Genomic DNA, 15,493 nt, shown 5'->3' on the forward strand with positions numbered 1-15,493 from the left:
TCAATTGAAACTGACTAATTTTGATCTGTCCTTTCATTTGTTAGTCAATGCTGAAGGGAAGTCTCATTAATTATTAGTAATTCCTTTTGATGATTGGTACTTCAAGACAAAGTTAATTTTATCTGAGACATCCTTAATCAACCTGTCAGACTGTCTCATCCCACACAGATGACATGACAATTACAGCTCTGGGGAAGCTGAGCTCACATAACTTTGTTCCCATTAAAAGGTCCTCTCCTGGGCTGTTCTCCTAAACACACACAACATTATGGGGAACCTGTTGCTTACTCTCTTCACACATCTTTCCTTTCTCCTAACAGCTGAGACTAAGACAAGGCTGAGATAAGTTTGGTAAGTGTATCTTTATCTTCAAACCTCAGAATAAGGGATTTGCATGACAAGAGATTTCTTCAGGTCTTCAATTTAATTCAGGATTCCTTTAATTGAGAAAGGAAAGTCTGGAGAAGTCTGTGAAAAGGGATCTGGAATTTTCTCCAGTGATCTCAGGGTGACACTGCTTCTTCTTCTTCTGTACATAACTATGATCCCCATCTTTATTTTTAGTGCTCTGTATCCTTTCATTCTTTAAATATGTTTCTTCTGATCTCTTGATGCTTGTGTCTTATTCCCCTGCTCTGGTCTGCTCTAGAAAGGTGTAGATGACTTTTCCTTTCTGAATGGGTGACCTGTTGAGCATCCTCCTGCTCTCCTCTACATGCTCTTCTAAATTCTTTCAGTATCTTTTATTCCTTCAAAGCAAAAGGACTTCTAAGATGCCTCAAATTGACCAACAGTATAATAAGTTTATTGTTATTGTTATTTTGTCAATTACTTACATCTGACTCTTGTATTATTTTGAAAAGACAAGTCTAACAAAATGGATCATCACACACTGTTGCTCTTATCCTGTACAATATCCTTCTGGATATTGAATTGCTCACTTCACTCAATATCAGTTCATTGTCTTTCCAGGTTTTTCTGAAATCAGTCTGTTAATCATTTTACATAGCACAACAGTATTCCATGACATTCATTTGCCATTTGTTCATCTAGTCCCCAATTGATAGGCATCCCTTTGATTTCCAATTCTTTGTCATCACAAAAGAGCTGGCATGAATATTTTTGTACATGTGGGTTATTTTCCCTTTTGATGAGTTCTGTGGGATATTGATCTAGCAGTGATATTGTTGTATCAAAGCATATGCACAGTTTTATAGCCCTTTGGGCATAGTTCCAAATTGTTCTATAGAATGGACTGAATCAGTTCACAACTCCTCCAACAATATATTAGTGTTCCGATTTTACCTTCACCAACATTAACCATTTCCCTTTTCTGTCATATTAACCAATCTGATAGATGTGAGGTGGTACCTCAAAGTTGTTTTAATTTACCTTTCTCTAATCCACCGTGATTTAGAGCATTTTTACTTATCACTATAAATAGCTCCAATTTCTTCATCTGAAAACTGCTTGTCCATCCCCTTTGATCATATATCAATTGAGGAATAACTTCTATTCCTATGAATTTGACTCAATTCTCTATATATTTTAGAACTGTGTACTTTACCAGAAACATTGGCAGTAAATAATTTCCAAAATTTCTGCTTTTTTCAAATTTAATTTAAAATAATCAAAGCTCCATTTTCCATTTCATAATGTTCTTTTGTTTGGTCACAAACTCCTCTCTTCTCCATAGATCTGAAAGATGAACTATTCCTTGATCTCCTAATTTGCTTCTGGTTATCACTTTTTCAGTCTAAATCATGTGCCCATTTTGACCTAATACTGCTATCCAGTGTAAGATGTTGATCTATGTCTAGATTGTGTTGTGTTATTGAGTAGTGTTCATGGGAACTTTTGTTAAATAGTGAGTTCTTATCCCAGAAGCTGGAGTTTTGGCTTATCAAACAGTAGATTATCTCAATATAGAGAAAAAAAGAAAACTTTTGACAAAATTCAGCAGCCATTCCTACTAAAAACATCAGAGAGAAGAGGAATAAATGTAGTCTTCCTTAAAGTAATAAGAAGTATCTATCTAACACCATCAGTAAGCATTATATGTAATGAAGATAAGACAGATGTTTTCCCATTAAAATTCAGAGTGAAGCAACAATGCCCATTACCACCTCTATTATTTAACATCACACTGGAAATGTTAGCTTTAGCAATAAGAGAAGAAATACAAATTTAAGGAATGAGAACAGGCAAAGAAGAAACAAAGCTATCACTCTGCACATGGTATACGGCTATAATTACAGAACCAACAAAGAAAATTATTCGAAAGAATCAACTTTAGCAAAATGACAAGACATAAAACAAACCCACATTAATCATTGGCATTTCTATTTATTACTAACCAATTGAAACAGCAAGACATAGAAAGAGAAATTTCATTTAAAGTAAATGTAGACAATATAAAGCATTTGTGAGTCTACCTGCCAAGTTGAACTAGGAACTCTATGAGCACAATTACAAAGCACTTTCCACACTAATAAAGTGAAATCTAAATAACTAGAGAAATAGTAGTTGTAAATGAGTTAACTGAGTTAATATAACAAAACTCTTGAGAGAGAAGTAAAAAGGGTCAAGGATCTCAAGGGCAAAACTTGGAAGTAAATAGGAAATGGAATGTGTATATCACTGCAATACCTCAAAGTGTACCACAAGGTAGTGATCAGTAAAGGGATAAGAGAGAGACAAAAAAAGAAGGAGATGCAGTGAGACAGAGAGAGACAGAGAGATAGAGACAAAAATTAACAGAGAAAGACAAAGAGAGGGATAAAGAGACAGAGAAACAGAAAGAGAGAAAGCAAATAATCATAGTAACATGGTGTTCAAAAAAATCAAAGGTAAGATACTTGAAGGAATCACTCTCAAAATAATTCAAGGCACAATTGGAAAGTTGTCTGGCAGAAATCAAGTTTAGAGTAATACTTCTTAACAACTCCAATGCAATTCAATCCCATCCAACCAACATTCATAAGAATCTACTGTATGTCTGCACTGTGCTAAGCATTGTGAATACATTTAATAAAACAAAAGACATTCATTGCCCTCAAGGAACTTACAGTCTAATGAAGGTAAGAAGAAAACATACTGTAAAATACGGTTCTAAAATATGGGAAGTAATAAAGCAGGTTGCTGGGGGACAGGGGAGGAGAATGAGATTCCAGTGGGCTTCTTGTCCTGTGGAGTTGAAATCAGGGAAAGCAGCAGTCTTGTTTCTGCCCTTCATGAAGGAAGACATTTGGAAAACTTTAGCACTCTATGCTCTGGGCTTCCCCTCAGAGGGGAGAGGAGGCTGAGGAGGGAATGTCCATAAAGGTTTGAGTTACTAGTATCATGAAGAGTATGGATGAGATGATAACCTGGCAGGGCCATATCCTTCCATGAAGATGAAACCAGTTAGAGCACCCGATGCAGAGTGGAAAATGTTCATAAGGGAATATATACCTAGAGAAGGTCTAAATGGATACATGATCTACCTATAAAAGGTGACATCATAAACAAATTAGAAGAAAGAAGAAATTGTCTTTAAAATCTATGAATAAGGGAAGAGTTCATTAAAGAAAATTATCATAGAGAATGACAAGATGGTTTTTTTTGATCATATAAAATTGAAATATTTTATTGAAGCAAATCTAAAAACGTTAAAATTAGAAAGGAAATAAGTAAATGGAGAAAGACACATTTACAAGTTTCTTTGATAAAAGTCTCATATGACAGATATAAGAAACTGATCCAAATTTATATAACAAATCCATTTCACAATAACAAAGAGGCAGTTTTCAAAGGCCCAAGTAAAAAGAATGGATAACCACCTGGACAAATGAAATGAATCACTCTTAATTTGGAAAATACATATTAAAGGAATTCAGATTCACCTTCACACCCATCAGTGGCTAATACAATGAAAGAGGAAAATGACAAAGGTAGAAGATCCTACAGGAAAAGAGGAAAAATGGTGCAAAGGTAGTAGAGCTGTGAATTGGTTTGAATATTCTGGAATACATTTTGAAAGTAAGCCCAGAAATTATTAAAGTTTGTGTGCCCTTTGACACAGACATACAACTACTAGATCTATACATTCAAGAGATGTGTGTTCATCCTTCGTTGGGGAAGAAGACCATGACATCAGAGAACTAATAACGACTTGCTCTTGACTTTGTTTTTGAGTGAGGGAGGGCTGTGCAGGTCACCAGCCTCACTTCTCCTCCAGAGCCATTTGAATTCAGTGACCAGATATTTACCAGGATGGCTGGAGATGACCCAGGATGAGGCAATTGGGGTTAAGTGACTTTCCCAAGTTCACACAGCTAGTGAGTGTCAAGTGTCTAAGATGAGGCTTGAATTCAGGTCCTCCTGACTCCTGCACTGGTGCTCTATCCACTGCACTATCTAACTGCCCCACCTTAAAGAGATAAAAAGAAGGAAAAGAATTACAGTATGTGCAAACATATAAGGGAGGTAAGCATGTTTTAACTTCAGTTTTCCAGGTTCATGTTTTATCATTGATGAGTTCCAAAGTCAGTCAAAGTTGCTTTCCCTGTAGTTGAATTGTACAAATTCTTCCCCTAATTCTGCAAATTTTGCTCTGCATTAGTACAAACATATCTTCAACATATCTTCAGGAACATCCCTGCTATTACTTATTACAAAATAATATTCTGTTATTGTCACATAACATAGTTGTGTAGCCATTCCCCAATAGGAAGACTCTCCTTTATGTTCAAAGTCAGTTACTGTGAAAGAAGCTTATATACACACACACACAAACACACATACACACATATGTGTGTGTCCCAATATGTGTGTGTATGTTCCAAATATGCCTATTTAGATACTAAATAATAATTCTTTCTCTTTTACCCAGGAACCTTGAGGGTCTTCTCTCAGTCTGATTTGTTTTTTGATTAAAGGGACCATCTCTTGGGCAACTACTTAAAGAAGCCTATTTATTGAATGATTGTATCTCACTCAAAATGAGAATGCAATAAGACCATAGCCTGAAAGGACTATGATCTCATATTGCATCCTGGGCCATCTCTTGCTCTCCTGATGAATATCAGGCCATTGGATACAGAAGGCACAGGAGAAGAAAGTGAGGTTGGTGACCTTGCACAGCACTCCCTCCCTCAAATAAAAATCAACTATAAGTCATGCCATTACCTTGATGTCAGGGTCCTCTTTGAGAAAGAAAGACAAACACAACAACAATTTATATATTATAGAAATATTTATACATTATATAAATATACATGTGTACACCAGCAGGTAGAATATATTTAAACAATAGCATTAGAAACAAGTTGGCAAAACAAATGCTAAATCTTTTTTCTATGCCCTCTGTAGATGGAGATGACAAAATATAATAGAGTTGAGTGATTGGTTCCAGTGACAGACATCCTCCTGAAAGTCACTACTTAATATGATGGTACATTTAAGAATTTAAGAGTTCTACACATCAAATTATCAATGGACTGCTCTTTTTCTCATCAGTGTCTTCAACTACATTAAGTACTGTATTATTTGGATTCTCCTAATTTAACTCTTTCAGCAAAGAAGATCTCAACCAATCAATGTTTCAAAGAAGAACCCTCTGCAAATAAAGGCTAAGGTACATTAGAAACTTCTCCATCAGTACCATCTTCTTGAATATTCATTTGCCAATAATAAAATAGACATTCTTCATATGTTTTCTTCACAAGAATGAACACTACTTGCATTGGCATTGGAAGTGTCTCCTTCAGCCCAGGAACTATCTTCTGCTCCTTATATTTCTGATTGATCATTGATTAACTGGTCTTGATCGCTATATCCTACCACTAACTAAAAGGGAATGATTTCTAAGAACATGGTACTGGGGCTCTTTTTTCTGTTTCAGACTGGAGTGGGGACTCTGGGGAACTCCTTCCTTCTGGGCCTATATACCATCACCTTCTTCATTGGTCCCAGGCTGAGACCCATTGACTTGCTTCTATGTCACTTGGTCTTTGTCAATGACTTGGTGCTTCTTTCCAAAGGGATTCCTCAGATAATGTCTACTTTTGGGCTCACCAATTTCTTAGATGATGTGGGATGTAAATTTGTCTTTTACTTTCACAAAGTGACCCGGAACCTTTCTCTCTGTACCACCTGCCTCCTGAGTAGCTTCCAAGCCATCAGTTTAAGTCCTAGAAGCTCCTGGTGGGCAAAACTTAAAGCTAGAATCCCAAAGTATATTGTCCCATTGTGTTTCTCATGCTGGACCTTCCATCTACTGACAAATTACAAGATTCTTATATACATGAAAGGCCCTAAGGGAAGCCATAACATCACTAAAGGAAATGATTTCATTTACTGTTCTGCTACATTTCATGTTTCACTTTACATTGCAATATTTATACTCCTAGTCTCCCTTCCTGATGTTTTGTGTTTTGCCATCATGTTGGGGACCAGTGGGTATATGTTTTTTTTATTGTACAGACACCATCAGAAAGTCCAATACATTCATGGCAACAGCCTTATGCCTGCTGGTTCCCCTGAGACCAGAGCCACTCAAACTGTCCTGCTGCTTGTCATTCTATTTGTCTCCTTTTACTCTCTGAATTCTTTCTTGGCACTATATATCCACTATGAGAACTCTCCTCACTGGGTGGTTCATATCTCTGCCTTCCTGGCTGCCTGCTATCCAGCTTGTAGCTCCTTTATTCTAATGGTCAGTGACTCCAAAGTTCAAAAGTACTACTTGGCACTCTGGGAAAATATGAGGATACAGTTCTGAGAAAGGACAGTATTTTCACCTCAAACTATTCACCACAGCTAATATAAGTAAAAGAGGGCAATTATAATTGTTGCACGGAGTGAGGGAAAATAAGAATAATAAAGCACCCTTGCAGCTAGGGACTGATCTGGCTATTTCAGATAGAAGTTTGGAACTGTGCTCCCCAAATGATTGGCCTTTATACACCATTTGACCACCCCATCGCAAAACCAGATCTGTATCCCAAAGTAAAGGAAAAACATCATCTGTGTACACTAACATATCTAGAAACTCATTCCAGGATAGTGTTAAACTGGAAATTAAACAATTTTTCTTCTATTTGGGAAAGCCTACAAAGCATATTATATTACCAGAATGAATTGTCAGTTTGAAATGATAAACGATGATACAGTGGTTTTCCAGGAAACTGGAAACCCTTCTATGAAAGAATTCAGAACAAAATCAGAACTAAAACAATTTTTACAGTAAGTTATAGATAAAACAACCTTGAAAGATTCTCAAATCTTGATCAACACAATGATAAATCATCAATCCAGAGAACTGAAGAACTGTAATACTGAAATCCTTCAGAAATAATTGACTTAGAATGCAACAATAGACTTTGAAATATGCCCAAAACCAGAACTTTTTTGAGAACCATGCATATTTGTGATGAGATTTTAATGGATCAGTGAGAAGGAGTAGTGGTAAAACATACATTGTAAGGAATGAAAATACATATTTAAAAAAAAATCTGAAAACACTCATCAATTGGGGAATGGCTGAATAAATTATGGTATATGAATGTAATGCAGTACTATTGCACCATAAGAAATGATGAACAAGATGACTTCTGGGATTCCTGGAAGGACTTATATGATCTGATGCAGAGTGAAAGGAGCATAACCAGAACTTTGTGCACAGCAACGACCATAGTGTGCAAGAGTTTTTTCTGGTAGACTTGGAACTTCGTAATAACTCAAGAATGTAAAAAAAATTCCCAATGATTTTCTAAGGCAAAATTCCTTCCACAGTCAGAGAAAGAACTATGGAATTCACTTGCAAAATGTAGTAGATCATTTTGTGTGTGTGTGTGTGTGTGTGTGTGTGTGTGTGTATTATGTTTTGAGTTATTACGTGATTTCTTCCATTTATTTTAGTTCATCTACATAGCATGACTATAGTGAAAATGTATTCAATAGGAAAATATATGTAGATTTTATATAGAATTTATGCTTCTCTTGGGGAGGGAGGATGGTGGTAGGGGTAGTTGTGTGGGGGGGTAAAAATCTAAGTTTTATGGTAGTGATTGTAGAACATTAAAAAAATAAATAAAATAATAAAAAAATCTGAAAACACCAATCCTTCAGTTCACAAAGGCCAGAGTATGGATTCCAATACAGGTTCTATTATGCCAATTTGGTGATATTAGTTTGTGCTTTTTAAATATATATTGGCCAATCTCCTTTCTAAATATTCTGCCACTTGCAATGAGAAGGGGAATAAAGGGGACAACATTGCCACCATAGAAATAGCAGGACAAATGTTCTCTCTCTTCATCCTCTCTTCCTTCACTCTTCAAACTCTCCACATTCTCTCTTCACCTCCATCCATGTAACCTCCATCGTAGATGTCTAACCCACAATCTCAGATGTCAATGAGATAAGAATCCTACGACAAACCAATGACAGAGAATTAAGGAACAACTGAATCATTTTAAATTGTATTTAGAGGTAAAGTAAGTAGCAAACACTTCCATTCTTTAATGGTAGGTAATCCCCAATAGTACCAAATTACATTATTCTGGTATATGTGGAAGGCCAAAGGGAAGCAAAAATGTGAGTGAAATATAGGATTTCATTCATTTCCTGCTACTTTTTCTGTTTCAGTTTTCTCTTAATCTCCTTTCTTAATATGGCCAATGAAGGAATCAGTGTGGACTAGAGAATGTAGAGATTTTCCTGCACAGACACCACTGGATTCTAGTACATTTATGGCAACCATCTCACTGTGGTTATCCTGACACCAGAGCCACCAAAACTGTCCTGCTGCTGGTTCATGTTTGTCTTCTTGAATTCACTGCCTTCTATTTCAGCATTGCATGTGCATTTTGTGATGTCTTTTTATGACTGCTTCACACCTGTGCTTTCTTGACTTGTCGATCGGCTTGTAGCCCTTTTAAAAAATGCATGTATATATTTATTTTCAATTTATGGAAAAAAAACAAGCTTTTAATAACATACTAAAATATAAATGATTGCACACAAAACTGCAAATTGATTGTACACAACTTGGTATACCTTTGAAATATATAACAAATATGTATAATAAAGATCATGCAAATTTCTTTTCTTTTTCTCGCTCTATCTAAGATGGCTACCATCAGAAACAAATAAGTATGTATTAAATCTCTCTATACATATTTTTATTCTCAGTTCATTCACTGGATACACATAACACCTTCCTTCATATGTAGTTAATTTGGTATATTTTGACCTGTTTTTTTTTTAATTTTATACAGAAAATGGCTTCCTTAATTTTTTTTATTTCAAAGGCAAAAACTGTTCAGCATAAAACTAGAGGAACTGCTTAAAAACTGAAAAGCTTTATTCAAAATTCTTAAACCAGAAACTTTAATGCAAAATCTCATTCTGTAATATCCTGAATTTTGTATAAGATGATTTACAGCAAAATTTTTTCTCAGTAGCTAATGGGTACTTGAGTCATGAAAAATTCATTTGTAGCTAAGGAGAATGATTCAGTAACCAATAATGGCTCTTTTCAGATTTATGTTGTTAACACTAACAAATTTTAAAGTTGAAACTTATATATGACAAGATCAATGTGAACAGAAATAAATATGAAGATAATAGAGAATTTTAATTTCCTAACATTGTTTGCTTACACTTTAAACTCATACTTATTGCAGTACAATGCTTCTTATAAAAATGATGTGTGGATACAAAATGAAATTAAAGATGTATTTTATAGCAGTGGTCCAGGTCCAACCAGTAGTTACTGATATTAATTACTAGGAAGATAAACTATTTTTGTTCTAAGTGCTAGTGAGTCTCATGTTCCCAACGCTACTTGGCTCTCTGGAGAAGGATACATTCCCCACACCCTGATATAATCCTGATGTCATAGAGTTCTTTGATACAGTAGATAGAGTGCTGGACCTGCAGTTACAAACTGAGACCTCAATCACATAGCAACAGTAGATAGAGTGCTGGACCTGCAGTTACAAACTGAGACCTCAATCACATAGCAACTATATGCTCCAGGTCAATTCCCTTAACCTCTATATATCTTGGTACCATCTTTTATAAAACTAAGATTAATAGTAGCATCTGCATCCTAGGGTTTGGGCAAGCAACAACAACAAAAAAATTTGTAAAATGCATTACAAGCTTGAAAGTTTGGTGCAAATACCAGGTTTGCCATTTGTTTTGGTTACTATTATTAATTATGTTCACCTTTATTCATCTCTCTAATGAGAGGAATGTCAAGAAGATCTTTTTTTGAAATGGTAATTGACCTGCAGATATTAATCCAAACTGGTATGAAATCACTGAAATGAGATTGACTTCCTGTGGCACCAGTGGGGATGTGTTCATCAGTTGTATTAAACTCAGGGACCTCTGCAACCCCTTCCATCTCTAGGATTATTCCATTGCTTGAAACAGAGCTCAGCTCCATTTTCCCCAGAGCTGCTTTCTCAATCTTGCTTTACTTAATGTAATGTATTCTCTAAAATGTACTCTCCAATGAGGATCCTTAAATTCTCTGCCTGTGTCATAAGAAATGCCAGAAGAGCTTTGAAGACAAGTAGAAAGGACCTAGACTGAAGAGCTTAATAATGATGCTTTGAAAATTTTGATTAAATGAAGAATAAAGAGAAATAAGCAAGACCAGACAATTAAAGGGGCCACAAATCAGAGAATGAGAGTCTAGAGGCACTGGAGAAGAGATGGATAATGAAGAGAGTGAGAAATGATTTTTGGAAATGCACTCAATAATTCAAATAAAAAATAAACTAATGAACAGGATTAGCTGATGGGTAGGAGAGAAAGAGAAATTGATTTGATGGAGACAAGTAAAGAAGAAATATGCAACCAGACAAAATAAGGGGGAAAACTTAGTGAACAAAACCCTTAAGTGAAAGGTTAAAGAAACAAACAACAAAAACAAAACAGGAGCTCAGGAGAGAGAAAATGAGAACTAGTAGAAGCAAGGGAAATTTAAAAAAGTAACTTAATGAACACATTAAAGTATTTAAGGCAGAAAAGGGGGAAATAGTAGCTTTAAAAAATTCTAATTTTGGAGCTAGATGGAGGAAACAATAAACCTAACTAATGCAACTTTTAATATGAATAAATTAAAATATCCAATAAATTAAAAAAGTCAGAAGTTGTGAATAAAACAGATCTTACCTTTCTACTTGACAGAATTTTATTTACCAAAAACATGCACAAAATAATATTTAGTGGATGGAAAAAGTCTATGCATTTAGTGAAACCAAGAAGGTAAGAGTTACCATCATGATGTCAGAGAAATAAAAACAAACAGAAAACCTTACAAAACATAGAGAGATAAAGAAGAAAATTACATTATGGTGAAAGGAATGGCAGATAAAAAATCAACATTATTAATACATTTAAATCTTTCAAATGCCCTAGGATTCAACTCTTAAAAGAATCATTATCTGAGATTTATGGGGACATAGACAGTAATATAATAATGACAAGAGATTTCAGTATACCTGTGATGATAAAAAAGGTTTGAGATACAAAACTTCTGAGTAATTAATCATTTTATTGACAAATCCAACATCTTATTATTAAAAGGATGGTAACTTATCTGTCCCTCAGACCAAAGACAATCACTGCAGGGTAGGTTCATAGTTCATAAACCTTTTGAAGAGTAAGAGTTCAATGAGGCCTGAGAGTGACATCATGTCACCCTTGGATAGAGACATAATCTGTATACTCAGACCACCCCCATACTTAGACTATCTAGTAAAATGGATGGAATTGATCTGAGTTAGAAATTCCATGTAGGATTGGTTTCAGTTGTAAAAAGGAGAAGTTGAACTTGACCTTCAGTGTCTGAGGTCTTGAAAATAGAAAAGTAACCTCTAACTCTGAAACTCCCCAAGTGATTAGTTAGTAATTGTCAAGACATTTGGAGATCCTCCTTTCCCAGAGTTAAGGCCCAGCAAGCAGGTTGTGCCCTGACCTTGGCATAACAGTATTCCTTTGCACTCTGAATGATCTGATCCTCTGGCAAAATGTACTGCTTTGTCCAGCACCAGGTGATCACTAAGTTTTTATGCTTGGAGTTCCTCCTATTTCTCAAGGACCTGAGAGCCATTCATTGAACCTCTTAACATGCTCACAATCCTTGTTCTTTCTAACTGCAAAGTGAAACAAAATTGTCTTGATATTCTGGAACCAGAGGATAAAATAGAAGAAATTCAAAGAATCAATTGATCACATCTTGAAAGAGATTTCAAAATCAAAACTCCCAGGAATTATATAGTTGAATTCCAGAGCTCTCAAGGAAAGAAGAAGATATTGTAGCAAGCAAAATTAAACAATTGAAATACCACACAGTGACACTCAGGACGATATAAGATTTATCAGCTTCTACATTAAAGGACGAGAGGGCTTGAAATATGATGTTTTGAATTTCCAAAAATTAACATTACAGGCAAGAATGACCTACCCAGCAAAACTGAATGTAATCCTTCAGGGGAAAATTGGATATTCAAAGGACAGAAAGAGAGGACTTTTGAGAATTCCTTCATGAGCTGAAGTCTCTCCTCAAAGTGACTTTTGGGTGGACTGAAATGACCCTGGCTCTGTGCAAAGTTTTGCCTCAAACACAGTGGAATGCTTTGTAGATCCACTCCACAAATTGTGTCATGTCCTCTATTCCTCATTTCTACAGCCCAGAGCTGTTATGCAAGTGCTAATATTTTTAAAATATTCATTTGCTTTTGAAGATTGTGTTTCTCTGACTCTGTGAGAATTAAGAGTATTTTGACAATGAGGTTAAGTTGTATTTTAAGTGTAGACATATTTCTTGTCACTTTCTCTTTGTTCTTAATTCTTTGATAGAGAAATTTGGCAATAGAGAAAGTTGTCCACTTCAGTGTTGGTTGTGTGACTAAAATGAGCTAACATAGTCTGGAGGGCTGAAGGAGTGGCTGCCTATGTATTCTGGCATAAGACTACTTCAGGCTCAGATTCAAGCCAGTTCAGAATGTGTCTAGCTGGATTCTATCTGGCTTGCTTGTGATACAAGCGTCACAAATGCTTAGGCTCCTTAAGAGGCAACCCAATTTGGTAAATATTTAATAAACTTTGTTTTCTTTGGCTTTAAAAAAAAAAGAAGACTTCTTCATCATGGGGTGAAGATCTCTACAACACTCCTTTCAGTTTCTGATGTACCAAGTCATGGACATAGCTGAAATTTCTTTTTTCTTACTGCCAAATTTTTTAATAGAACTATTTAAAGATTAAAAAAGTCAAAGAAGTATCTATTCCTACAACTTAAACAAAAGAAAGAGTAAATAGAGAAAGAAAAGCATGGAATAAGTACACTAATTACAATTAGCACTAAAAAACCATAACATTTAAGTAGGCTTAAAAAGAATCAGAAAAGTTATAAACTAACAAATGCTTTTCATAAGTAACACATCATCACAATGATGAGTATAAAGTAATAAATCTGTTCAATAGAAATAAAACATATCATAGATACTAAAGGATGTTTGGCAAAATATATCAGCAATATGAATTAAATCATCTAGAAAATATTGGGATAGCTTACTTCCTTAAAGCAATAAATATTTTTAACTTAAATCAAGGTTTATATATGATGGAGAAAAGTTAGAGGACTTTCCAAAATCTCATTTGTCAAGCAATGATAACTATTATCACCACTGGTATTTAATATAATGCTAGAAATGCAATGTATAAAAATATGGTCAAATAAAGTAACTGAGGAAATAAACATAGGCAGAAAAAAATGAAGGTGTTATTTGGATATATGAAATGATTATCAACCCAGTAAATCTTAAAAGTCAGTAACAGATAATTGACAGATTGAACAAATCCAAGACAATTATAAGACATAATATAAGTCGACAAAAAACAACAGGGTTCCCATATATTACATACAAGTCCCATCACTCAGGGAAACCATAAGCTTTTAAGCATTTACTATGTGCCAAATACAATATGTAGTATTGTTCATACAGTACAAGCAAAAAGAATTTCCATTCCTGGTCACAAAGAGACTATGTCTTAATGGAGAATATAACATATAAAGAGAAAGTGAAAAGAGTATATTGAGAAGAGGTACTCATATGGATTATGAAAATCAGAAGTATAACTAGGAAAGAAATGAGGTTTATACAGTCTCTTCTGAATACAAAAACAAAAAAAAAAAATTGAGGTCTCCAAAAGAACCCATCAAAGTATGAAGGATGGTAGAAAGGTTAAAAATTGTCCCAGGGTGAGACAGCCAGTAAATTGAGGGAACTTCCTAGCTGAGAAGGAAGCTTAAGTCATGATGACATAGACAAGAACACAGGCAGGAGGGGAATGGAGGAATACCTAGAAATGAAGTTCCATTCAAAATAACAAAAGAAGAAAAGAAAACATTATAACTTTTACTTTTGGATATCCATATACAAAATTCTTAGTAGAAATTAAAAAAATATCAATAAGTGAAACATCAGTTGCTCATGCATATATTGACTGATTACAAAAAATATAATTTTCTACCTCTATTAGCTTGATTAATTTATCTAAATAATTAATTAAGTCAATAATTAATTAATCAATGATATTCTACCTAAATTAATTCTAAACCATGCCATTCATAGAAAGGAAAATAAAGATCAAAATCACAAGGGTAAAAATAAAAGGGTCTGTCAATGCAATCTCTCAAATTGTATTTAGAACGAAGGAGAGAGAGAGGGAGGAAGAGATGAGAGAGAGGCAAATAACCCTAGGAACATAATACTCACTAAACTCAAAGGTCATTTACTTGAGGAAGAAAGCACTGTTTCATAATAACCAAGGGCACAACTGGACAACAGCCTGACAGGAAACAGGTTTAGATCAACACTTCATAATATGTGAAATCCAAGTCAATACAACACAATCAACATTCATTAAGCATCTACTGTATACATAGCCCTGGAAAGACAATAAAAAGAAAGACTGTCCCTGCCCCTGTGTGGCTAACAACTTAAGGAGGTGGGGAGACAACATCCTGTAAATTATGGTTGTAAAGTATGGGAGGCAGTGAAGTAGGTTTCTGGGGAGAAGAGGAATGAGAATGGAACATCTTGGGGCATCCTATTCTTTGGAGTCAAAACCAGGTAGAACAACAGATTCAGAGTGGGGTGAATCCCAAAGTCTTAATTCTCCTATATACAAATGAAGGCATTGGGAGGAGTTTGGCACTCTACCCTGCAGCCCTCCAATCAGAGGTCAGAGGAGGCTGAGAAGGTAGTGTCAATCATGACTTGAGTTAGTAGTATGATAATGAGATTAGAGGTGATGAGCATAAGCTGAGAAGGGGATCTCCTTCTTTGAAGTTCAAACCAGATAAACTATCAGATGCAAAGTAGAATGCATACCTAATGGACTATATGCTAATATCAGGTCCAAATGGATGCATGATCTAAATATAAAAAGTCCCATTGAAAATAAATTAGAGAAAAAAGAAAAA

The 15,493-nt window shown here is 35.0% G+C and overlaps 1 protein-coding gene across 1 annotated transcript; it reads left to right on the top strand.

Moving 5' to 3' along the window:
- Window positions 1-5,839: 5,839 nt before the first annotated feature.
- Window positions 5,840-9,870, top strand: LOC140508629 (vomeronasal type-1 receptor 1-like). Its single transcript, XM_072616525.1, has 2 exons — window positions 5,840-6,751; window positions 9,859-9,870. The coding sequence occupies exons 1-2, from the start codon at window positions 5,840-5,842 to the stop codon at window positions 9,868-9,870; spliced, it is 924 nt and encodes a 307-aa protein (XP_072472626.1).
- Window positions 9,871-15,493: the final 5,623 nt, after the last annotated feature.

This window comes from Notamacropus eugenii, chromosome 5 (genome assembly GCF_028372415.1).
Source record: "Notamacropus eugenii isolate mMacEug1 chromosome 5, mMacEug1.pri_v2, whole genome shotgun sequence".
NCBI classification, from domain to species: domain Eukaryota; kingdom Metazoa; phylum Chordata; class Mammalia; order Diprotodontia; family Macropodidae; genus Notamacropus; species Notamacropus eugenii.

Bases quoted from the DNA above. Each gene is read 5' to 3' on its own strand.
- LOC140508629 (XM_072616525.1), top strand. From the start codon at position 5,840: ATGATTTCTAAGAACATGGTACTGGGGCTCTTTTTTCTGTTTCAGACT.